Source organism: Rhinolophus hipposideros (genome assembly GCF_964194185.1).
Source record: "Rhinolophus hipposideros genome assembly, chromosome: 11".
NCBI lineage: Eukaryota > Metazoa > Chordata > Mammalia > Chiroptera > Rhinolophidae > Rhinolophus > Rhinolophus hipposideros.
In genome coordinates, this window is record NC_138057.1 from 28,830,227 (window position 1) to 28,857,849 (window position 27,623).

The 27,623-nt window shown below is 36.2% G+C and overlaps 1 protein-coding gene across 37 annotated transcripts in view; it reads left to right on the plus strand.

The window, feature by feature from the left end:
- Positions 1–27,623, plus strand: part of PTPRD (protein tyrosine phosphatase receptor type D) — a 2,053,994-nt gene that overhangs the window by 1,889,064 nt on the left and 137,307 nt on the right. For 23 of the 37 annotated variants that reach the window (XM_081066962.1, XM_081066971.1, XM_081066973.1 and 20 more), the window contains 6 exons: positions 2,787–2,904; positions 9,150–9,737; positions 10,165–10,265; positions 11,142–11,401; positions 21,976–22,066; positions 26,942–27,151. In XM_081066962.1, the coding sequence (XP_080923088.1) occupies positions 2,787–2,904; positions 9,150–9,737; positions 10,165–10,265; positions 11,142–11,401; positions 21,976–22,066; positions 26,942–27,151 (1,368 nt within the window). The remainder of the gene's footprint in view (positions 1–2,786; positions 2,905–9,149; positions 9,738–10,164; positions 10,266–11,141; positions 11,402–21,975; positions 22,067–26,941; positions 27,152–27,623) is intronic. The other 14 variants (XM_081066963.1, XM_081066966.1, XM_081066964.1 and 11 more) reach the window with 3 other exon arrangements.

Sequence of the window (27,623 nt, forward strand, 5' to 3'; positions counted from 1 at the left end):
AATAAAGGGTTCACGTTGATAAGTCAATGCTAAATATAGCTAAGAGATAAACTTTAATATAATATTGAAAATCAACAGTATAATAGTGTTTTATTAGCTTCGTCGATCATGACTCATTGTAAGAAATGCCTTATATGTCATGACCAATGCATGCATATGTTTAAAATATTTTACAAAATAATACCTTACCTTTAAATACATGTAAACTTTAATATTTTGCATTCAAATATATTCTATTTCTTTTTTTTCCAATGCTGATCATGAGTGACTACATTGATTTCATGACCTACTAAGTGGGCCAGTACCTGCAGCTTAAAAACCAATGGCTTAGTGGATAAATTAGAAACAAAAAAGAGAGCAAGAGGGAAACAAATAAAAAGAGCTCTTTTACGAAGATAGTCATGAAGACATAAAAATTCAAGTTGAGGCATTAGAGATGAAAAAGGGATAGCTATGGTCAATATTTTAAAGGAAGAATTGACAAAAAAAAATACTTGCTGACTTCATAAGAATTTGAGGAAAAAAAGAGATCAAAGAATCATAAGTTTTGAAGATACTCTACCATTCATGAAAACATGGAAGTAAAGAGGGGAGTCTATTCCTGGGAATGTCGTTTAACTTTAGTTAAGTCGACTTGAGGTAACACATGACAGTCAAGGGAAAATATCCAGCAGATATTTACAATGTATGTGCCACTGGAGACCTGATGAGAAGTCAGGGCTAGAGATGAATTTAGGATATAGAAAGAAAAAATAATTTAAGGTTTGTAAATGCATGCAGTTTTTTGTTAGTTTGTTTTTGTTTTGCTTTGTTCTGTTTTGTTTTTAGGAGTAGACCAGTGACTGTGACAGAACATCCACTAATGCCAGCTTGTAACAGGCAGTGGCACGAAGTAGAGTGGAGATGGGGTAGGGGAAGATAAGGAGAATGAGACTCTGTGGCTATGGTAAATGCCACACTACCCCACAGAGGGTACAGAAACCACCAAGAAAGTACACTCACAGCGTAAAGAAAGAAAATGTAACCCAAGAGATGATATGATCCAGGCAGACAGAGGTGTATCCAGCTGAGATTATGCCACACAAAAGACTTGTTCAATTTCAAATTGCATTACTTCTGTTATCCTGTTGCAATCTGTGCTAGAGGAAGGAAAAATGTGGTAAACCCCAATTTTATAAATGACAAACTTGTACCAGGCTCTGGGTATATATATTTCTTACCACAGGATTTGGTGAAAGAACCACTCCTTCCTTCTTTGTTCTCCTAGCCTTGCTTGATTCCAGCAGCAATCAGTGGCATAAGAGGGAGACCTTGGAAACAATAATTTTAGCATGTATCCATCATAATTTTTGGAGGAGCGAGGGTCTACCAAAATTTAAAATACTACTCTCAGGTGGTTCACTTGGTTTTTATGTTCTCTGTAATGTTAGTGAAACCATTCCAAGGTCCTGAAAGTAAAATCTCTTTCCCAAATTTAGTCCATTCATCTGGCAGAATAATATTCCCAATGGCTCTTTGAGATGGTATCCGAGATTCTTGAATTTCCACACTGATGATATTCCTACTGTTTTGAGAAAAACACATTGTAAAAACTGTCCTATTTGGGATCAGATTTAACAGCTGAGTTCTCTGGTGCCCATTACAGCCTTGCACAGAAAACTCCTACTGTCCTCTACACAATCTATCCCATTCACTAAACTCTCACTTGCATTGTCTTCAGATGTGGAAAACAATGGCATTGAATATTTTCTTAAATTTATCCACATGTAATTTGAACCCATAGCTGTGCCAAAAATTTGAGAGGGTTGTTTATTGCTCTCTGTGTGTATAGCTCTAAAGAAACTACCAGAGCAAATTAATAGCCAGTACTGTATCTAAAGAATCACATCATCTCCAGTTTAAAAGATTAGTTCTATGATCATCTCATCTTAGTAACTATCACAGATTTGGGCCCTTACTAAGACTACACTAAGAGTGTTGATAAACAGTTTGTGATATGTGACATTTACTAGATAGAATTAATTGAACCCGTGATGTAGTAGAATAAGTCTTGTTCTTTGGTTTTAGATCAACAGAAAATTCTCCGGATGAACAGAAAATTCCCCTTAGTGTATATTAATTGGAGTTTATAGCCCACACAATTAACTAATGACATGGTATTTGAGTCCTAAGAAACTTCTCTGGCTCTCAGAATATATGGCTCCAAAAGATCAGCCATTTGGCAAAATATTGACATGGTGATAAAACAGACTGCACTGGCATCAGCCGCATCGCCAGTCTGTGGGCCAGGCTACAGTGGATGTGTATGGAGAGCTGCTGGCATAAATAACACCTAGTTTACGGATTGCTCACTACGAGCCAGGATAGTTCTGAGTGTTTATGTGATACAACCCATTTAATCCTCCCGTAGCCCAATGGGGTCTTATTATTCCAAATTTCACATGGGAAACTGAGGCACAGAAGGTGAACAAATATACCCTGGATCACCAAGCTAATACATAAGGGGAGGCAGGTTTAAATTTAAGGATTCAAGAGGTCTCACTCCAGGTTTTGTGCTTTTCACTACTTTTTCTTAGAGCTGCCTCTTAGGATGGCTGAAGAGCCCACGTCAGTGTCAGCATGAAAACAGATCATCCATAGCATGAGCTCCAGGCTTGAAGCCTCCAGTGCTTGGCATGGCTGAAGGGAATGTTCAAGCATGTGCAGAATGAAGATGGGTGCTTTGATTTTCCCAAGGACATTCATAGCATGTTTTGAATTGGTGTCATTCTATTGTGTCATTTCAGGACATGATCATTTCTGGGCTACAGCCTGAAACTTCCTACTCCCTCACCGTCACAGCCTACACCACCAAAGGAGATGGTGCTCGCAGCAAGCCCAAGCTGGTGTCCACCACAGGGGCAGGTAACCATATCTGTGCTTAGAAGTTCCTTGAACATGTTTCAGGCAATAGTAATAGCTTTAGTCAAATATATATATATATATATATATATATATATATATATATATATATATATATATATATACACACATATACATGTGTGTGTATATATATATATGTATACATATATATACATATATATACACACATATGTATGTATGTATGTATGTTTCAGATGAAAAATATCAGGAATGTATTTTGACCGGATTATTCAGTCAGCCACTTAACAAATATGTTTTTCAAGCATCTGCTATGTGTCAGGCACTATTTCCATTACTGGGAATACACCAATCCACAAAACAGTAAGACTCTACGCTTCTGAAATTTATTTTCTGACCAAGACTAGATAATTAACAAGTGATCACATGAATATATAATAAAATGTCAGAAAGTGATACGCTAAAAAATAAAAGTGTGTAGTCATTAAGGATAGGGTAACCACTAGGGGTTATGTTTCAAGGAACAGTCCCATGAGGGCCCTGAGGGCAGATCAGTCACTCAACAGCTTCTACCTCTTCCAACAGCAAACTCTGTTCGAAGAGCTGCCATCTTGAACTAAGTGATGACTTTGCTTGCTTGCTTGCTTGTTTGTTTGTTTATTATTTGTCATTTTCTCCTCCTTATCTCTTGCTGTGGGGAGTCTAAAGAGGACAAATTGCACAAAAGATGGGGAACAGGAAAGAGAATGAAGAAAAGCAAAACGGTTAGGTAATAGCAGATTGCTCCTTTCTGAAGAACAAAACTTCTCAATGCTCTTCAGAGTCACTTTGGTTGACCACAGTAGGAAAAGCCAGCATGAAGGAGGACCTAGCATTGTAAAACCAATAAACTAAGAGATAATTACAATAGAATTCTCCTCTCGTCCTTTTACATAGAACTCTCCCGTGGAACATTTAAACTGTGATTTGATTTACTCCTCCTGAATCACTTCTCACACAACTTTTTGGAAACACACCTTTATGTAAAGGCATAAAGCAAAGAACAGCTGTGATGTTGAGTACCCTCCTGGGTGCCATGCTCACTGCCAAATTTGTCTAAATGTCATACAATTTGCCTCACTCACATCCTGCCACCTGGAACTGCCTTAAGCAACAGGGCTACAGATGGCAAAATTCCTTCAAGACAAGGCCGTCTGGGCTTTTTTCTCCTTTTATTTATTTATTTATTTGTTTGTTTGTTTGTTTGTTTGTTTGTCTGTTTGTTTTAGAATAGTATTGTATCAAGATAATTTAGTGCTATGCATAAGGAATGGAGATACGTGTTCAATGGGGTCATGCCCACCATCTTGCTATGGAACCATCTTCTATAGGAATATAGACAACCCAGGGTAAATCCCTGAAATTTAATCCCAAAATAAAGAAAATACATTTCAGAGAAATATGTATAACTGTGTCTTAATAAGCCTGAAATGTCTTTGAAGCATCGAACTCCTATTCTTCGTAAGATGAGGTTCCTATATTGAGGAGAAAAACATAGAGGATTTATAGCCAAAGTATATGGATTCTAGAAAAATTAATATTATTGTCTCTTTTAAAGACTAGCTCATCACTTTTTAGTCACCATACAGAAAATTATTTAGAATTGTAGATCTTATTGTTTATAGAATTATTTTGCGATTTACATTCACAATTTCAGATCTTTTTTAAACAATGGAGACTTGGATGTTGAGGAAGAAAGTCTTATAATTTACGTATCAGCACATTTATTTTCTTGAGACATCCCTACTGAACTTGGGTTCAAGGTGGGAGAATCCAGATTTATGATCCCTTCAAGAAAAAAACTCTAGTTTTTGTTACTACAACCTACTAGCCAAAAAGCATTTCCCAGTCATGGTTTATCCCAATCATTGAGTTCATTAATTTGTTTTGTTTGGTATACTATTATTTTTAAAAAATCCTTATATTATGTGACTATGAAGAATGATTGCATTTATCTCACAGATGTGAGCTCCTAATAAACCAGTTATAAGGGTATTTAGTTACAGCTCCAATGGAAAATTTAGGGATTCTTATGAAATTTTATTTTATTAGTAAAACTCTTAATTATAGGATATTTTTATGTATAATAGATTGTTTCTAAAATCTGTGAACAATCATATCTTTCAAACAAAGAGTAGTGACCATAACTTAAGCAATCCATGTAGGATTTACGTAACCTGAGGGATACTTTTGAATAAAATGTTCATTTTTATGTATCAATTATTATGACATTTTATAATTTCTTTGTTAATACTCCCATTGTTCTGTTTTATAATAATTGGTCTACTGCCTGAAGGCTTTAGGTTTAAAGCAACTAGCAAATTAATTGGTTTGAAATTTTCTCTATGTTTTTACATAAATTTCACTACTATACTGAGCAGCTATGTTTAAGGATGACAGAAAAGACGACTCTGACATAGAGAATTTGGAAATAGTATGCTTAGGCCAGTCAATTATGATTGTTTCTTGTTAGGTGCTAGGATAAAGTGAAGCTAAGTTTACCACTGGGACTGAGTGCCTTGGTTGATCTCCAGTGATTGCTATTGCTAAGAAGTAAAGGGCAGCATCTCATATATACATTTCCTCAAGTCCTAAGAGGGAAGAATGTAGTAAAGGAATAAGAAGAATTCAAAAAGCAAAAGGGAGAAGAGACTATATATATATATATATATATATATATATATATATATATATATATATATATATATATACACACACATAAACACACACACACACACACGCACAGGCTTCATGACATTAATTAGAGTTAGCTTATTTACTGTGCAGCTGAGCTCTCTCTACTTTACCCAATATGTTCACTAAAACACTGCTAAAAGTGACCTCCAAGCTCTCCTGAGTAATAATTCAAGACTCTTCCATCTTGCCAACTCTCTAGCTCCTATGCTGGAGTAAGCAGAGCCATCCACCTATCACTGGATGGTCTTTGAAAGTGGTCCACACAATAACCCAAAGGCATCAGAAACTTTGAGCTGGGCTCCACATGCAGTATCATGTAGTACATCTCTTCATTTCCCCAGTTAGAGTGTGCGTTAATGAGAGGACATGGGCCCTGCATTATCCCTCTTTATTTTCCCAACAAATGCCTATGGAGCAGTCTATAAGTCTGTGCACAAAGTAAGTAGATGGTAAATGTTTCATACATAGAGTTTCTGGAAGTCAGAAGTGGAATGGGTATCATTGCCAATATGTGGAGATTTAGAGAATTCTCTTTAACCATAGATGTACCATTGTAGAACTCTCCTCATGCCTTTTCCCTTTTTTTCTATCTGTTACCCCCTGGATGAAATACCACAACTGCCAAGAACACTTACCCCAATTTACTTAAACAGCTTTTATTCTTCACACCGTTGTGGAGATTTTAGTCATTTTGATCATGTGGCTAGCCTCTCCTGAGGTGATACTGGGAATTCTTCCTCTAGCTGCTTCAGCATTCATTTCTTTCTTGAATCCTTTTCTTTTGTATTTTGGTTCTTCAACACTGGTTGTCTCATAGTTTTCAGGCTTAGTGAAATTTCTTCCTGGGAAAGGAATGACTGCCACAGGCTTGAATGGAGAGCAGACTGAGATGCTCCTGGCACAGTAGTGGAAATCTATAGGTCAGAACTGACACTCTTAGTTCTAGAGCATTACTTTGATCCCATGATTCCAAACCGACAGTTTGTATATCCCTGAGCAAGAACTGCTATGCCAGCATTAAAAACAAAACAAAACGAAACAAAACAAAAAAAGGGAGGTGGGGAGGTATTAGCCCAACCTAAGCGTTAACTACTACAGAAGAATAATGTACATTTTTATAAGGCCAGTGAGTTTTGTTTTTTTTTTCCTTAGAAATGGCCAGTCTGTTATACTTCTCCAAATGTGTACCATAGCAAAATTATAAAATACTCCTATATGTCTGACAAATATTATTAGAATGCAAGTATATTTGTGGTTTATATCAAGAAATTTAAGTGTTTTATTTATCCTAGCTTTACATGCATCTTATAGAAACAAGATGTATAATGTATGTACTATTAGGTAGTTCCTTGGAACCAGAATTTTAGAAAATTTTGGTAAATACATTTAAATATATTTATCTGGAAAATATTGAGACTTAATTGTTATGTTTCTACCCAATAGTTTCAACTGGGTTTTGTTTATTGAATGATGTATCCTCTGCCGAAAGCTCTATTTTTATCTTGAGTAGGGTCTCAGGATAAAGGGTATAAGTCTCGATATCACTTTCGCTTTAATGGGAAAATCATCATGTAAATGTTTATACACATAAAGGGAAATTAAGGATGCCTGAAGGTGTCTGCCTTAAAGTGATTTTTTTTTAAATGAAAATAATTTTAAATATATTTAAAATAAAAATACAGTAGTCACCCCCTATCCACAGGGGTGTGCGTCCCAAAACCCCCAGTGCATGTCCCAGACCATAGATATTATCAAACCCTACACATACTATTTTTTTCTATGCATACATATCTATGATAAAGTTTAATTTATAAATTTGTCACAGTAAGAAACTAACAATCATAATATAACAAGCGTAACCGTATGCTATAACAAAACACGTGAAGGTGGTCTCTCTCTCTCTTTTCAACTTATGAAGGGGTTGTGTTTTGAGAGTTTCTTAGTTTGTTTATTAAGACTTCAAGATACACATTTTCCTGAGAAACAGTGAGTGCACAGCTTTTGATTTGGTTTGATATGGTTCCTGGGCCAACCCTCGATATATGTTTGCCGTTTGTATACAAACTTCAGGAGCTATTCTTCCTATATATTGTGATTAGCTGAATTATATGATCCCATGATGAACCTACCCAGCATGTAAAACAAAACAATTACTTCATTGGTGAAGGACGGAGATCTCTTAATGCATGTGTTCTTGGGCAAAGCATGCCACCACTTGGGTTCCAACTTTCTAAAATATATAAATGAACAGATGAACTGGGTCATTTCTAAGGTTAATATTTTATTTATCACCTCATCATCTTTCTAGTTTTGATGTTGTTTGTTTTATTTTTATCTACGTCCCCATGATACTATTTTTCATTGTTTCCCATTAGTGGAAGGTCTCCTCCCTTTTCTATCATCTTTCTTCCCTTTTCTATTAATTTGTCTTAGTTTTGATACTCGTGATACATTTCTTCCTCCCCCATCTTTGGACTATTCCCAAGGAAATTTCTGGCTCTGTGCTGTTTACTACTCTCAGTCTCTGTGGATTCTCAGATTAATTGCTCTCCATTAAAAAAACAAAAATTACAATTGTAATAATCCATCGAATGAGTAGGTTAGAACTCTTTACACATCCTATTTAACTTGGAAAGAAATAGAGTATGTCCTTATAGGAAACTAGTCCCTGACTAGAAAAGCTTAATATTCCGATTATTAATAATTATGATTGATATTAATGAAATATAAAACTTGTGCTAAGACTTTTACATGGATTTTCTCATTTAATATTCATAACAACAGTATGGGGGTAGGTCTTAATATAATTCCCATTTTACAAATGAAGAACTTGATGAGGATGACTAGTGTGGATTGTATAGTCAAAAAGTACAAAATAGTTCCATAGTAAGTCAAAGCAATGTTATTGTGAACTACTTAAGAAAACAACTTATAAGCAGCATAATAGTATAGTTAAGTGTTTGGGTTATGGATTCAGAAAGACCTGGTTTGTAGCTTTCTCACTTATTATACATCCGACCTTGCGCAGTGCTCTGTCTCTCTGGGTTTCGTTTTCTTATGATACAACATGAAGATAATAGATAATTATGTAGTTAGGAGTGAGGAGTATAAATCAAATGAAATGCTACATGTAATGCTCTTAGCACAGTGCCTATTACATGCCATGCAACCAATAATTAACTATGTTATAATTATTATTATTAGTTGTATATAACTGGGTAATCTTTACTTGAATTCATTTCTCTGTGGCATGAAACTTGATGTGTGAAAGTTTGAAATGTGAAGATGTTCAAAAGATTCCCTTAAATTATCATTTCAATACCTATTTTGTGTCCATTATCAAATTGTAGTATGTCAGCCTACCTTAATACAGAATATGAGAAGGAGCACATGTCCACAAAGGTATAGAGATGAAGCATTGGCTTTCTTTTGAAGAAATGGGAATGCCCATGGAGTGGTGTTTCTGCTCAGCGGTGACTGGTATGCGAACATCCGCATAGGTGGGCCTGACCACTCCATCCTGTGTGCTCTAGTTCCAGGAAAACCCCGGCTCCTGATTAACCACACTCAGATGAATACCGCTCTTATTCAGTGGCACCCCCCTGTGGACACATTTGGACCTCTTCAGGGCTACCGTCTAAAATTTGGCCGGAAGGATATGGAGCCGCTCACTACTCTCGAATTCTCTGAAAAAGAAGATCATTTTACAGCTACAGACATCCACAAAGGAGCATCATATGTCTTCAGGCTCTCAGCCAGAAACAAAGTGGGCTTCGGGGAGGAGATAGTGAAGGAGATTTCTGTTCCAGAAGAAGTCCCAACTGGATTCCCTCAAAACCTCCACTCAGAAGGCACCACTTCAACTTCTGTCCAGTTATCTTGGCAGCCACCTGTCCTGGCAGAGAGAAACGGCATTATCACCAAGTATACCCTTCTGTATAGGGATATCAATATCCCTCTTCTTCCAATGGAGCAGCTTATTGTTCCAGCTGACACCACTATGACACTCAGTGGCTTAAAACCAGATACCACATATGATGTAAAAGTACGTGCTCACACAAGCAAAGGGCCCGGGCCATATAGTCCCAGTGTCCAGTTCAGGACACTGCCTGTGGATCAAGGTAGGATTTGTCTGCTTATGGCTTTCCTCCTTTAAAGGAATGTCGGTCTTTGGAAATCAGTATTTTGAAGCTATAAATAACTGATCGACCCATTCATATTAATAGGTTCAGCAAAAGCAAAAAGGTAAAGTATATAAAACTTAATATGTTTTGGATGCCTTAGATTTCAGTTACACAAATGCTAAGCGAGTCTGGCTGACAGCACCCCAATATCCTCAGGTAAGGAAAACACAATATAGTTGACTGAAAAGGAGAGATCTTTATGAGAATGAGGTATTTAAATGAATGCTCTAAACAGGTAGGCAAATCACACTTCTCTCTCTGATCAAAGTAGAAAGCATCTAGCTTAAGGCCTATGGTCCATGGTGGAAAAGGACAGGTTATGGTTTTAAGGAGTAGTTTAAATACACTGTTTTTCCTTTTCCAGCAGTGTTTGCAAAAAATTTTCATGTCAAAGCAGTAATGAAGACTTCAGTCCTACTGTCTTGGGAGATTCCAGAGAATTATAATTCTGCCATGCCTTTCAAAGTAAGTAATTTTCTCATGTGTAAGAAATCACAGGTCAGATGGGAGGGGGCAGTTCACCTGGGTGAGTTACTTGCAGAGCATACAAACTGCTTTGATTCAGCCACAATACTTCTTAGTCTCGTTTGTGGTTCTCACATAACAGATTGAGTCTGGCTTGGTGGCAATGTGACCTTTCCACTCTAAAGAGAAGGCAGGAGCTCAAACCCAGTGCTGGCATTACTTTATAGGTCACCTGGTATTTCCAATTTGAATGTTTTACATCTAAGGTAGTGCTTTTGTTTTTCCACCAGGAAAGGAAATTTGCATGGTTTCTACCTATGTATAATGCAATATCTTGGGATAAACAAGCAAACAAACAAATAAACAAAAAACTGTTCATTGGCCTGAATTCTTTGCACATTTTAAACTCTAGTTGAGAATTTAAACTCCATTGACAGGTACTGAGAGATGCTAGTGAGAAGTACAAGCCCATAAAATAAAGGGCAGAGAAAATATTTGAAAGTTAAAATATATTTAAGAAAAGGAATGGAAACATTTAGAAAAAAGTGATGTGGCAAATACATTGGAAATCTAAAGCACTTCTGCACACATTCCATTTCTGTCACATACAACCAATATTCTATATCAAGTATTGAAAAGTCATTGTGCATTTCTTTATGTATTTTGGCTAGAGTTAGAAACATTATATCATTACACACTACAAACTGAAGAAATGAAAATGGATGCAGTGTCTAGAATTTATGACCACGTATAGGCTTAGGAATTGCCCCAAATTAAACTTGTCCTGATGTGCTTTTTCCATAAGCAAGTGCACATTTGTTTAGAAAAGATGTGTTGCCTGTCTGATAACCAAATCTCTTTGATTGGTCTCTCTAGATTCTTTATGATGATGGGAAAATGGTGGAAGAAGTGGATGGCCGAGCGACACAAAAGTTAATTGTCAACCTAAAGCCTGAGAAATCTTATTCATTTGTGCTGACAAATCGTGGGAACAGTGCTGGTGGGCTGCAGCACAGGGTAACGGCGAAGACAGCGCCTGACGTCCTGCGCACCAAGCCCGCCTTCATTGGGAAGACCAACCTGGATGGTATGATCACCGTGCAGCTGCCCGAAGTACCTGCAAATGAGAATATAAAGTAGGTTGATTGAAGGGTTAGGGTCGAAGGGTAAAAATGCCAATCAGTGAAAACAGAAAGTTAAATCTAAGTATTATAGTGTCATAAAAGAATATATTGCTATGTGTAGAGTAACAGATTCTTCTGCATATTGTTATTCAAGTTCTGTTGCACTGTATGTTCTGGTGTTCCTTGTAACACAGATTCTCATTAATTTTACACTGAGTGTTTTCTGTGTTCTCGGAGCAGTGTAATTTAAGAGAGATAGAATGGCAAATAGAGCATGCTCCTCATGATAAACGAGTTTATATCATAATATGTAGAGTGAGGTGAATGGTAGAATGACTCTAATAGAACTGAGCCCGGGTCATAGCAAAGGAATTATTGAGAAGGTGAGTACACTAAGAAATTTCCAAAGCTCCTGAAAGCTTAAAGAAGATGACTGAAAAATCAGCTATTAAAAAGTAATATTGTAATCAAGAAGTTTTTAATAGAGTGTCATTTGTGAAATTTAGGAAAGAGTGATAAATTTGGCCACTTTAGACGCCGCCAAATACGATCATTCCTGAGAAAACTTTCAGTTATTATTTATTTGATAAAATAGTTGGAGGATTTCAACCAGATGGTAGAATCTCCAAAAGAGTATTACTAAAATAAATTCACTGAGAAATAAGGTCTCCATTTCTGGTCACTCTTCTTTCTCTATCATTCATAAAACTGAAAATAGCAATGGGATATCAGTATAATTTTTATTCCAACAAAATGTAATATGAAGGTGCGATTGTATTTACCCATTGATTAGTTTAAATTTTCTGCGGATAATTTTGGGTCTCCCACCACAATGCCAGATAATGTTTTAGATATTTAGTGGAGATAATGCAGACTTTTTTATTGGTTTAACATAGTTAATTGGGGAATTTGGACAAGTAAAAAGTCAGTTGAAGTGGAGTCTTAGGATACCAAAGGTTAGATAAATAAGGGAAGAGACAGGCGGGGGCTCCCATCCCCAGTTTAATGGTTCAGGGACAGGGTCCTGGGGAAAGCCATGTCTTCCTGAGGCTTAATGAATAACAAGATGTTAGCTGCTCCGTGGGCATGGTGGTGGAGAGACACTGTTTCAAGCAAAGGACAGCATAATTAATTGTGCAGAAAGAAGATGAAGACTAGCACTTGTTACTTGTCCACATCTTATCCATCCAATGAACATATAATCTGTATACGCTATATTGTCAGTGCTAGTTCTGGGAATAGAAAGATGACTGAGATAAATCTGGCCTTGCAGTGGGAGAACAGATATAGAAAATAGATAATGTGAATATAATGGGGTAAGCACTGCCAGGTACTGGGGAAACATAAGTATAGAGTTTTAGCCTAACATGGATGTCAGCAGAGGTATCCAGAAGGAGCTAATATTTAATCTGAGTCTTGAAGGATGAGAAAAAAGTGGTACAATAGTTGCATACAGAGAAAGAACAGGGTAAAGATCTGGACTATGACTTCAATCCATTGGAAAACAGGTACTGTCTACTCAGGGAAAGAGCAGTTGAAAGGTGAAATATTATAGCATAGTCTGTAGTAATTACTATTTTCAATACTTTAAGTGAAAAACTTATCTTTATGGATATTCACCAAATTGGCTTGGTAGGATGTGTTAGATGTTTTTGAGAAATGGTGTTTTAGTCCATTGGTGGTAGACTTTTGTTTCGTTTTCCAACTTCTGAGTAAGTAGACTATGTTTTAGAATATAGTTTATCTTTTGGTATTTTTCTTTAGCTTGATCAATTTTTATTTTTGTTTTATTTATGTACTTCCTCCTCCTATGTTTGAAGTGGTAACAAAGAGAAGAGACCATTATGCAACAGAAAAAGAGAGCAAATGATTGTGGGGGAAAAAATTGTGTTCTAGAAATGAATTAAGATTCTCAGAAATATATTCTAGCCACTCTGGGGAAGAGAAAAGAGCAAAAGACTAAACTAGGAAAGTACATGAGTGGGAAAAGTATAAGAACCATAGGTAATGAAAGAAAAAAAAATAGAAATCTCCAGTTAGCAAACAGTAATCTAGATAATTTATATTGTGTGGGCTCCTTAGAGGATAATAGTGTGAAGTTACCCATCCTTTCTTCTAGGTTGGTTCATGTGGCATGATCAAATATTACAAGAAGCTCTGTGCCATGCTGTGCCACTTGTAGTAATTGGCAAATTTAGAAATTAGAGAGGAATGTAGCTTTCTGTTCAGAATTTTATGAGAGGAGGAAATAATTGATTCCAGAGCTGTGGGGCAGGTTGCTAACTTTTATTTAGGTGAAAACCATCTAGAATAAAATTCTTCTAATTTGTTTTCTAGCAAAATGCAATTTTGGTGATGGAAGAGCTATTTTGTTTATCAACTGAAACCATGCCTGTCTCATTTCCGGCCACGAAAATTGGCAGGTCTTGATTATTGCCCCCAACTCTTCACCACATAAAAACAAATCTGTCCCTTGTAAATGTAATGCAGACACAGCTCCTTGCTTCTGTATCCAGCCACACTTGGTTTTTGTGTGGAGAAACACAGGATCTCCCTCAAGAATAGGCTAAATTTCCCATGACACACACAGTGTGTAGGTACTGCAGGTTCTAGTACCAGAAATTTTGTGGTGCTTCAGCCTCCTGTTTGAATATATTTAGGAGGCAGAGTACTGGTCAGAAAATCTGGCAAGCCCACTGTTCCTGAGAAGCCAGTTGTGGTCACAGAGAGAACTTCCGTGACTTTATAAAGCAGGCTTTGACTCTGGATGGTAAGAAAAATAATGTACCACACTGATTGTACCAAGAGAAAAGCTGCCAGAACGTACCCGATGTAAATTAATTTCATAGAAACCATTTTATATTTATGAAAAATAGAAACGAAGAACAAGAGATTTTATGAAATTTTAAATTTATTGAGTCTTACTGATTAGGCTTTCAGATTCTCTACAATTTGTTCTTTTGAAAAAGATATTCTTGGAAGCATGGCTTACAAAGTCACTTCATAAGATTGGTGCCACCACTATTGACAGTATAATGAAGTAATGTATTACCTATTTAATGTTTAATGAGAAATCATTCATCATGTGCTGTCAGTTGAAGTGGTAAAGGCTTAAACTTCTTTAGTGCTTTGCAATGTCCTGGAGATATCAGAATGGTTTAGTTAAGCCTCACAATAACCCTGTGAGGTTGGCATTTGTCTCCCCATTTGCAGATGAAAGTAAAGCCCAGAGGTCCTCAGCAGCCTGGCCAAGATCATTCAGTCAATGCTTGTAATGGTTAATAGTGACAAAGGGCAGTGCTGTGCAAAGGACATTACACACATTAACTGGTGGCATATTCACAAGAAGGGTGCTTTTCATTTTACAGCTGAGGAAATTTCTATGTGAACTACCTTGCTCTGAACACAGCAGCAGAACCAGAGAGGCAAGATTTGAATGAAGGCAGCCTGTCTCCAGAGCCCACAGGTGGATCCACAATCATGTAATTCATTGGCCAAGCAAGAACTTTTGTTTTCTCCCCCTAGGACAACTACTAAACAATTAAAAATTCAATGACAAGTAGGCATCAACAGGACTGTCCCAGACAAACCTTAGTACTAAGTGTAAGCAGGCACGTAATGCATGGCCACAGATCATGGAGACATGTAAGTGTTATGGAGCAATGAATTCAACAGTTTGACATAAGAATTTAGAACAAGAGGTACAAGGAGAGGCTTCCCACAGATCAATATTATCACCTGCCACTTTACAAATGAGGAACATGAGGCTGAAGACAATTATGTAAGTTGTCTGACAACACACAGGTAAAAAGATTGAAAACCTTAATTTAAACATAGAAACTGGAAACAGCCCTCAACGTGCTTTGGCTTTTCTATGGTAAATTAATTTGATTTAAACAAAGTATACCCGCATGACTATAGTGAGAAAAAAAAATCAAAAGTTATGAAAGAAATGACATTCTGCTAATACAAAAAGCCTGGCTGAATTTGAAGTGGGACTGCCACAAAGACCACAGCTTGCCTTCCCAAATAATTATATGAAGCAGGGCCCCTTGATGATAAGATATTAAATAAAATTAGTAAAACTTTACTTAATGTAATTAAAATTCTGAAGGTTAGATTTAACTTATCTAATTAAATCTAATATACTGGGAAAACACAGCTTACTTTATAAGTAGTCAAAGGCTCGGAAGTTATTTATTTTTCTATTAGTTTAATAGTTAAAGTCTATGTTGAAAAAACTGTTTTGAGCCTAAATTCCAGGCTTGAGTCAGAGAGGCAAAATAGAGCATAAAGTTTAATTTTACCCGTATGTAAAGCTGACCTACTTCCAAAAGCAATTTATTTATATTTTGTTTATTTATTTATTGTTGTTACTTTTTAAAATTAAATTCACTGGGGTGACATTGGTTTAAAAAGTTATATAGGTTTCAAGTGTACAATTCTATAATACACTGTCTGTATATTGCATTGTGTGTTCACCACCCTAAGTCAAATCTCCTTCTGTCACCATGTATTTGAACCCGCTTTCCCTCTGATAACCACTAAACTGTTGTGAGTGTTTATGAGTTTTCACTAGTTTATTTGTTGCTTTCAGTTTTATGTCCCACATATGAGTGAAATCATATGGTTCTCGACTTTTTCTGTCTGAATTATTTCACTTAGCTTGGCAATCTCAAGATCCATCCATGTAGTCACAAATGTCAGTATTTCATCTCTTCTTAGGGCCAAGTAATATTCCATTGTACATATGGACCACATCTTCTTTATCCAATCATCTATAAAAGGACACCAGTTGTTTCCATGTCTTGGCCACCGTAAATAATGCTGCAATGAACATTGGGGTACATATATCTTTATGGATAAATGTTTTCCGATGTTTTGGGTAGATGCCCAGAAGAGAGATTGCTGGGTCATATGGTAATTCTATTCTTAATATTGTGAAGAACATCCATATTGTTTTGCATAGTGACTGTACCAGTTTACAATCCTACCAGCAGTGTATGAGGGTTCCTTTTTTCTACAGCCTCTCGAACACTTGTAATTACTTGTCTTGTTAATAATAGCTCTCCTAACAGATGTGAGGTGATATCTCATTGTGGTTTTGATTTGCATTTCCCTAATAGCTAGTGAAGTTGATCATATTTTCATATATCTGTTTGCCATTTGTATGTGTTCTTGGGAGAAGTGTCTGTTGAGGTCCTCTGCTCATTTTTTAATTGGATTTTTTTGAGTTGTATGAGTTCTTTATATAGTTTGGATATTAGCTCCTTATTGAAGATGTTGTTTACAAATAACTTCTTCCATTCAGTTAGTTGCCTCTTTGTTTTTCTGATGGTTTCTTTTGCTGTGCAGGAGCTTTTTAGTTTGATGTGGTCCCATTCATTTCTTTTTGCTTTTACTTGCCTCGTCTTTGAAGTCAAATTCATAAAATCCTCTCTAAGAGCAAGGTCCATAAGTTTAGTACCTGTGTTTTCTTCTATGCATTTTTATTGTTTATTGTTTCAGGTTTTATATTTAGGTCTTTGATCCATTTTGAGTTAATTTTTGTGTATGGAGATAGATAGAAGTCTAGTTTCATTTTCTTTGCATGTGGCTTTCCAGTTTTCCCAGCATCATTTATTGAAGAGGCTTTCTCTTCTCCAATGCATATTTTTGGCTCGTTTCTCAAAAATTATTTGCCATATATATGTGGGTTTATTTCTTTGTTCTCAATCTATTCCATTAGTCTGGGTGTCTGTTTTTCTGCCATTACCATGGTGTTTTTTAATTATTGTCACTTTGCAGTATAATTCAACGTCAGGGAGTGTGATGCTTTGTAATATAATTTTCAAGTCAGTGTGAAAAAATGGTGTGTATATATATGTATATATATACATATACATATATATATCATATATATGTGTATATATATATATGTGTGTGTGTGTGTGTGTGTATATATGTATATATACACACACACACATATATCTATATATTTCAAACAAGTTTCATCAGGTCATATGATTTGGTCAGAGACTAGAATAGAGAGATTTAAAGTCAATAAAGAGAGACAGTTAGGAGAGGAAGGTACAATCCAGGCATGAGACAGTGGAATGATACTGGAGTGGTGGCAGTTGAGATAAAGAGAGGTGAGGGCCCTAGAGAGAGAGTTTGGAACTTATAGGACTTGATAGTGGGTATGAGACAGGGAGAGAGTAAAATAACTTTGTCAACGTAAACACCTATATTTATGGCATGGGTATTAAAGTGGATCGTGGTGTGACACTGGAAGAGAATTTATTTTTGAGCCTGTTTGTTTTAATCACAGTAAATTTGAGGTACTTCCCTGACATGGAAATGGTGACATAAAGTTGGATTTGGATAAAGCTGTAGAATTCAGAGGAGCACTCTGGGCTGAAGATATGAATCAATAAATAGTTTGCATACAGGTAATAACTAATACTCTGAGCTGGAATGGGATTACCTAGAAAGAAGTGAAGGAGTGAGAGAAGTCCTTGGCAAGAACCTTGAAGAACTCCATCATTTAATAATTGGGCAACACATAATGAATCCTGTTAAGGACAGAAGGTTAATGTGGTGAGAGATATTAAGTAGAAAACCAGGAATGTTGGATACAGAGAAAAGGCTGAGACTGTTTTATGGAGGGTCTTATCAACATTGTCAAATTCTGCTAAGAAATCAAGAGGAAGAACGTCAGAAATTCTCCTTTTGAGGTAACATTACTGAGATCACTGAGGACCCTGGCAAGGTCAGTGAAATGGGCTGATGAGGCAGGAGCTAGACATAGTGAGCTAGAAAGTGAGTGGAAGGTGAATAAGAACAGGAACATACAGTTCTTCTTAGAATTTGAGCAGTAATGAGTAGGAGAGAGAGAGAATGATGACTGGAGTGGGATGCAATTTGTTCTTTTTTAAATGGCAGATATTTATGTAAGGTTGAAAACTAATGGATAGAATCCTGTGGGGAGGGAGACAGTGAGATATATGAGAGAAAATGGGTATGGTATATAGTAAACTTCCTAAGAGAGTGAGACGTTGGAAACCAATTCAAGAAATAGTGATTGGACTTAAAAAGTAGAGCCAGTCCTTCTACTGTACCAAAAGGAAAGATCATCACTGTGTACAGATATAGGTAGGCCTGTTGTTTGGTAGATAGATGATGAGGGAATTTTTGTCTGAATGTTTTTTATTTTCTCTGTGTATAAGATATAAGGTCATCTTCTAGTGGGAAGGTAAGGAGTTTCAAAGTTTGACACCAGGGGAGAAAATTTGAAAAAGTAACTGTGTAAAATGGAAGAACTAGGTAACTGAAGAAGTGGTAGATTGCCAGGCAGTTTTAAAGGCTTATTTGAATTTGCCAAATATGAATTTATGGCATCATTCTGCCCTGTGCATTATTTCTCTCTCTGTGTTCAGCTCCTTGGGTTCAGGCACAGAGAAAGGCAATCATAGGTTTTGGCTCAGGTGGAGTGGAGGATGTTGGCTTTGGAAAGGAAGTGTTTAAGGATCTGAGAGCCCTGGTGGTTCATGGACCAACCCCAGGAAAGAAACCCCACGCCCTAAATCTGAGGCTTATGGTAGGGGAGGAGAAATAATAAACAACCACCTCATGCGAACTCTGCAAGGGAAACAGTATCTTCAGGGGAAAGCTAGGTTTCAGGAAAGGCAAGCACATGGGTGTTTACAAAGCCATAGTTTCAAAGAACACAGTTGAAATGTATAAAATGAGACCCTGGCAAGACTTTCTATAATTTGGAGTCCAAACTCCCAGCACCTCATTTCTTTCAATGGGCAAGAACTGCTTTGAAGCAGGCTTCACTTTGACTGTTCTAGATGAATGCTTTAGACATCAGTAGAGAGAAAGGACTATCGATATCCAGCCACACACTTAATTAATTGCTATGGGATAGGCTGTTCAATTCTTATCCCAACTGCATGTACTATAAGTGCTTGGGGAGTACTGCCGAAGAAAGAACAGATTATTTTCTCATGTACAAGAATGGTGACTCGAAGTAGGAAAGCAGAAAGAAAAATTGATAGAATTCATCAGCTTAACCTTGATTTACAAGATTCTGTGTAAGGACAATGGGAGCTGTATGACAATGTGCATGATCCATTACTTTAGGCAAATAGAACCTGTCCTGACTTTGTGCACTTGGTAGGGAGAAGCAAGAGGTCCCCTGACAAGTGTGTTTATCAAGTACATCTGCAGTGTTATTTTGTACGCTCAGTTGCATTCCCTGTCTTTCTTCTCCATGCTCATTTAACATGATGGACTTGTTTGGCAAATACTTCAGGTGGTGGGAGGACAGAAAGAGGAGGAAGCTTACTCTGGATCATAAAACAAAAGATACTGGCCTCTCTCACACACCCCAACTTTTTCTTCTCCTCACCCTCCTTGATTATTATGATTATTTATAGGAAAAAAAAAAAGCGAATGCTTAAGTGATGTGATCCTGTGAGTCTGTTGATTAGTTGCTCAGAGCACCATGGAGAGAGGATTCTGGTAGAGTCATCCAGTTTGACTTGCATTCTTGATTAGGGAGAAAAAAGAAGTTTGTCAAGTTCATTAACTTGCCTCTCAAGGAATTTCTCTGTGTCCAGTGGAATAAGGTACTGCAGATGGATCTCCCCCACCTTGATGGTCAGTACTAGCCAGTAGCAGGTGGCATCTGTTTAGTGCCTATGTGCCACAGACAGTAGTAAGCATTTTGTGTTTATTTGTTTTATTTCTCCAAAATAACAATCTGGAATTCTTTACTTCAATTTTTCAGAATATTCAGAGATGTTAAATGATCAGCCCAGGATCACACCGCACATTAGTGGCAGAGCCTGAATTCTGGACCAGATAAACCTCCAGATCCTGCATTCTTCACAAGAACACTCTAGAGTAGCACTTCCGATAACTCTAAAGAGAGCACATGTGACAGTTTTCATTTTCTAGCCACCACAGTACAAATTACAAAGAAATAGGTGCAATTAATGTTAATAACATCTTTTATTTAACCCAGTATATCATGAATATTATCATTTTACCATATGGTCACTATTAAAAATTAGTATCGAGATATTTCACTTTCTTTCTTTTTCACTAAGTCTTTGAAATCCAGTGTCTTCTTTATTTCGAGCATATCTCAGTTCAGACTAGCCACATATCCGGGGCTCCACAGCCACAGCAGGCTACTGGTTACCATGACTGGACAGTGCAACTCTCAACTCTGTTTATTGAAAAGGTTCTTTATCACAGAAGGTTTGCTGAGTTTGTTACAGGTTTTGCTTTGAGATAAGTAGAAATAGGCCTTCCTGTGTGTGCTATGGGTCTCTGTGATATAATGTGGTATAAGGTTGTTAGTGCTCATGCTATCATCTCTTTCTCCTGTGTGCAGCCCTCCCTTGTAAAAGTGTGTGCACGAGTATGTGTACATGTGTGTGTATGTGTGCTCATGTGGATGTGTTTATTTTCATAAAAAATCTCCACACAATGTATGGAATCTTTAATAAGTACTTTACAATACAGGGGAAATAAAAAAGAGCCAGACTATTGCCAAGGTTAAGATATACACAGGTGTGTCTCCCCGTACTGTTTGTTTTAACTGGGGCAATAATTTAATCTCTGGATTTGTCTTTTTGTCTGTTAGCTGTTCTTATAGGATGTTTGAGAGGGCAAAATGAAGTTATGCATTTAATATAAGACCTAGCAAGTAGGAGGTGATGAGTGTGTTAGCCATCATTATACATTTATGTGCAAAAACCTTGTAAGATCAGTATGAGAAGAGTCCTTAACCGTGATTACAAGAGCAGAGTGTATATACACTCTATGGAAGTTAAAAAACAATTGTACAAATAACCCATATCTATTTGTGGACAGGTAATTTTATACATTAGTCGGCCATACTCTATTGGAGAACTCAGTTAGTTTTGTCTCTTGTGGTAGAAGTATTACATTGAGATCTATTTTGAAGGCCCTTAGGTAGTGGTTGTTTCCAAATTTCTGCCATACTTACCATAAGTAGAAAGATGGGTAGAAAGAAAGGGGAGCTTTTTTTATATCTTTCTATAATTATTGTAAGATTATGAGTAATTTTTTCTGCTTTTAAATTTGTATCCAAAAATGTATTTTAGGAGTGTGTAAACATAATTGTCATCATCATCATATAAGCATTGTATGAACTAAGAGTAACTTTGATTACCCATTTCCCTTCTTAAAAAAATTACCTTATAAATTAATGTCATAGAAAATGTTTGGTTCAGCAGCTCGTGTCAGTAGATTTCAATATACCAGCCTCGTATGTGTCCAGCACCAGGTTCTTAACCAACTGCTCCCACTCTGTTTATGAAACCTAATAAAGAACAGTCAACCATGGTGCTATTACCATATAAGATCATTGAAGTCACACATAAATGTCTCCCCATGTTGTTTTTAAAATTGAACAAACAGGTGGTTATTTGTCATTGAGGGACAAGTCACTCCATCTCCATAATTTGTCTTCAGTCTCAATCACTGGTCTGTGGAAGATTTAAGGATATATCCATTTTCTTTTCCCTCTGAACTAAACTTATTTTTGCCTATCCATTCTTGTGCAGAGGTTACTACATAATAATTGTGCCTTTGAAGAAATCTCGTGGGAAATTTATCAAGCCATGGGAGAGTCCAGATGAAATGGAATTAGATGAGGTAACTATATCTTTGTTGGCTGTGTCTTTCATTAGCTATTTAATTTCTTAAACATCCTCCTCTCTACTGAGACCTTTCAGCATCCACTCCAGGTACTGACTTTTGCACGGTTGGCTGGTTAGCTAGCTGGTCAGCTGGCTGGTCGCACGGTTCAGTGCTATGGGCTTGTTAACCTCTTGGGATTGCAAGAGACTTTGCTTTAATTAAAAGACATTGAGCTGTAATAAAGTTTACAACCCATCTAATTTTTGTTGGCTTTAATATTTTGCTCCTTGCCCCTTTCAAAACATGATGCAGAGGTGTGAAAGGTGAAGTGAATTGTCAGCTTAATCACCATTGTTATGAATTCCAGTGTCCCCTTCATTAACCCAATGGTAGCTGTAGCTGTTACAAGTGCTAAATGGCAATTTGCACCAGAGCTCAACATTTGACCTACTACGTATGTATCCTTGACCAGTTTGTCACAGAATTAGGCTGATTTGCACATATTTTCCTTATTTTATATTCTATATTCTGTAGGATATATTCTATATTCTGCATTTAACTGCAGGGACAAACAAAAGAAATCACAAAATTTGAGCCAAGGAAGATATATAGAACAAAAACTAGAGCAAATACTAAATTAGTGTGATTTTAATTTTGAAAATCTTATCACAACAGTAGGTACATTTTAATGGATACTTCTATTGCAGAAAGAATACTTGTTTTTGTTTTTGTTTTTGTTTTTTTGAAAGTTAACATGGTATGAAGAACAAGATCTAATCATTGCATACCGCTAGTTGGATGAGAAAGTTGTGATGAAAAGTGTTAAGCCAGATTCCCCAGAGGGCCACAGCAAGATAATGGGTAGGGTTTACATTTTGAAATATGAGGAATTTTGCCATGTTTAACATGATGCTGGCGAATGAGTTCAGAAGGCAAATAAAAAGGGCCCCATCTGGGGAAATGTGAGATTTTAATTTATGGGGTTTATTTACAACATAGACCACCTATTATAGCCTAACCTGTTATTTCTAGGTATATTTCTGTACCTCAAATTAGTGTAAACAGAACAAGGAGAAACAGAAATTCCCTAACTGCATTGTAGGGAAGTGATGTTTATTTCATACATGTTTGCACCAAGGAGACGGTGAACTGGCAGATAAGGGCTATTAGCTTCTTTTGGCAGACATTTGTCATTTCTAGAAGTATGGTTCATTATCACCAGTTTCATTTTTCTGAGTTAAACTTGATCAAATTGAGAAGAGGAGATGAGTTCAAGGTTAAGACTGCACTTCAGTGTCACTGTTTGGTGATTAGATGAGCATTGGAGGTGTGTAAATGAGACACCATTTCAATAATGTTGTCAGGAAATTTGTTATGAATTTTATTTTTCACTGTTGATAATAAAGAAACAAAATCATTTTTCTATATTACAGGAATAGTAATTCTTCATCTGAATGTGCAAAATGATCAGCTGGTCTTCTGTAAACATTTTGAAGCAAGGCATGCTTTTACTTGCAACTGACTAATCGGTTAATCTTGAGATATTCTTTATTATTTTAATCAGTTTTCAACTGAATTACAGAATTCAGTTGGAATTGGTTTTAAAACGCAAAGGTAGAATCTTCAAATTCCTGTAGAATCTATGAATCTTTCTACCTATTAAAAAAAAGTTTTCAAAGAATAAAGATCTGGGACAACAATGACATCAAATACTTTTAAATAATACATTTTCCTTAGAAGTGGAGCCATTTGGTAGTAAGTAATAGGAAGCTGATTCTCTTTTACAGCCAGGTTTTAACCTCCAAAATGCACAGCAATACTAATGGATTAAAGTACAGAGCTATATGACATTGAACTTTCTTGCAATTAAATTCTATGAGTCTATGCCACTTATTCCCATAACAAAGGGTCATTTTAATCATCCCACAAGTTGTGGTGCATTAATCTGTATATTAGTTTGATAAAGAACATTTATTAATTCACAGATGTTGGGTCAGGATGCGTTGTCACCCACTTTTCTTACTGATATAATTGAGACCACATTGTAGAATTAATGGTGGAAGAAATAAGATATGCATTGACTGGAAAATGAAAATGATTTCTGATTAAAAATAAAAGAAGCCCTTAATGTATCTTCTGGAAATACCTCCAGTGCACCTTGTAACTATTCTGGAGAGGGAAAAAAGGAAAGCAGGCTATGGCCTCACTTTTTGCTTACTCATCCAGTTTCTGATCTCTGCAGACAGTTTTTCCTTTCTTTTTATCCCCCCTACCATGGGTAATAAAAGCATTTTAGTAATTTTATCTATAGCTTGGTACTGCCAGGTTTGACAAAGCAGTGTTCCTCTCTTAAATGTATTTGACCAAGTGATTTTTTTAGATAGGTCTATAATTCAAATTGTTGAAACCATATCATCAAATAGAATGGAGGCCGGAGGGGATTTCCACATGTGTGCCTCACATCTAGGCCCATAAAAAAATGAAAGGAGGCTTTCTAAACAGAGTCACTCTCAATATTATCTTCTGAGCTCATTTATCCTTTGTCTGCGGATAATTTCCACATAATAAATTCATGGACTGGAACTCCTGTTGTCAAGGTCAAAATGGGCAGAGTTTGATAGTCAAAATGGATTTTGGATAGAACGACTCCTAAAATGTTATTATGCTTAATTCCGGGCAGGTCTTGTAATATATCATAAGCTTTTCATCACATTGTACTTCAAAGGCTTGCTGTAAAGTAATGTGGTCATTTGTGTGTGTGACTTCAACATACTGGCTAATTTCAGTGTCATGTGAGTGCACTTGACCCATTTCAAGTATAACACAGGAGGCATCCTACAGAGATTAGAGCAACCTACAGGGGCAGAGTTGATGTTCCAGGTTTGACAATGAATAGCTGCATTGGATCTAAGGAGCACCAAAAACCTCAAATATCTTTTTTTCTAAAGTATTTTCTCTAAATCTTCTAAAGAAACCCTAACAAAAGGTATTCATGGGGATGACAGTGATATGGATGAATTATGACAGTTGCCTACCTCTGAAATATGAATAAAATCAAGGTAGGGTTTGATCAGTGAAGTAGAAGAGGGACACAGTCACAGAAACAACTGATGCTAAATGTTTCTGATAAACCACCTTCAAAAAGCTGTTCAGCTCATCTGCAGTGCTTTTGTCCTTCTGTAAGTAATGGCCCATCATTTACTGCATATCAACAGTAACATTTGTAATGACTTTTCAAGTATAATATGAAATATATGAATTTTTTTTGAAAATAACATATTAAAAAAATTCAAGAAAAGCAAATTTAAGTGCACCTTTATCTGTGTTAATACACGGAAATGTACAAAAATTATATATGTTTAAATACACACAGAGTTAAAACAATTCAGATTATCAATTTACCTTAATTGTTGTGTTTGTTTTTCTTTGATATTGTGCAACCATTAAGTAAACAAAAATATGGTTTAAAAAATATCTTATATGTAGTTGTATCTTGCCAATTGAGTCAAATTACATATTGTTACTTTCTATTGTGTTTCAGTCTCCTCATTTACAAAATGGGGATAATAGTAACCTACCTCATAGGGTCATTATGAGGAGTAAATGAACATGCAATGAATTAATGCATGTTTAGGCTTCTAAGAACAGTGCCTAGTAAGTGCTTAATAAATATTGACTGTTATTGTCATTATCATCACCGTTATGAGAAAACCTAAGTTTGACAACAGGATTGAAAGACAGTGTTATTTCTGGCCTTGCTATATTATTAATCAAATGGTGCCCAATTGATCAACCTACCTGAACTTATCATCAGATGGTCCAAATTTGCTAAACATCTGATGCACAATCTATTAGAGTTTTCATAGACTAGCTTATATTTTTTAATTGTATAATTGTATCAATAAACTTGAATTTCACAGAAAATTTTAGAATATTATAAATGAAATATTATTCAAAAATAACCCAGGCACAGATTATATAACCAAAAGAGTGTTTTGTGTGGTTTTTTTTTTCACATTTTTTAGGTTACAGTTTTGAGCCAGGTGAGCATTGATGGTTTGAACATTTATGATTCTCATTGTAGGATAGACTGTAGTGTACCATCGAGTTTCTGATGTGGGATTTGGTGTTTGTCATATATACAAATCTGCAGTTCTCACAGAAGCCTAGGCTTGATTATGCCAGAGTCTCATACTGCTAAGATACTTTAATTTTTACCACATCATTCCCATTTATAAAAACAACAGTGGTCAGTAATTTTGCCGTAAAGTTTTCATAATTATCTTAATCGTGAAGCCAAGTCAAGCCAGAAATATTTAAATAAATGACAATGCCTATTCAATATTGTCAAATAAAATTGTTCATTGAATTCTATTCCTGCAAGTTTGAGGGAATTTGCATCGTATAAAAAAAAAATTAAATGACACTAACCTCTCCAAGAAGTTAGTCATATTTGAAGGTTTAGATGGCTTTATCTGAAGTTAGTACTTGTTTAATAAATAACAATAAAGCCCGCATGTAGACCTTTTGTGAATCAAGCTGACTCTTTGCCTTAGACAAGTTATAATAGACTCTTGCCCTTTGAGAAGATTTAATTAGGGTAGACAATGATATGAGCTACCAGTAAAAGCTCTTATTGCCCTATTTTTATAGCCTGGGCCTTGCAATAGCAGTCCAGGGTCTTAGTTTAACAGAAAGACAAGCATGTGACAGATAAAACTGAAATTTTAGTGATTCTCACATGCTGCCTAAAATGTAAACAAATTATTATTGGGTTGTTCCCAGTCCTGAATTAATTTCTCCCACTAGACCATCATTAAGTTGGGTTATTGTTGTTTACATTTCTTTCTCTGTTTCCCACTGTTTTTTGTTTTGTTTTTTTTTCTTTAGCTGCTCAAGGAAATATCTAGGAAACGCAGAAGTGTTCGTTATGGGAGAGAAGTTGAATTAAAGCCATATATAGCTGCTCACTTTGATGTCCTTCCCACTGAGTTCACCCTGGGGGATGACAAACATTATGGTGGATTTACAAACAAACAACTCCAAAGTGGTCAAGAATATGTCTTCTTTGTGCTAGCGGTGATGGATCATGCAGAGTCTGTAAGTTAATTGTGATGGCATCTATTTCCTATGGTGTTCTTATAGATTTTCACCAGAATGTGGTTATCTAGGGATATGTGAGTTATATCCATCCTAATTATTTCACATGAGCTACGCTGTTTCCCCGAAAATAAGACCTAGCCGGACAATCAGCTCTAATGTGTTTTTTGGAGCAAAAATTAATATAAGACCTGGGCTTATTTTACTATAAGACCAGGCCTTTAACATTACAATACAATACAATACAATACAATACAATACAATACAATACAATACAATACAATACAATACAATACAACACAACACAACACAATACAACACAACACAATACAATACCAGGTTTTATATTAATTTTTGCTCCAAAAGATGCATTAGAGCTGATTGTCCAGCTAGGTCTCAATTTTGTGGAAACTCGGTGTCGTTTATTTAAGTGTAGTAACAGGCTGTCCACTTTTTGAACACTGCTGGGTAA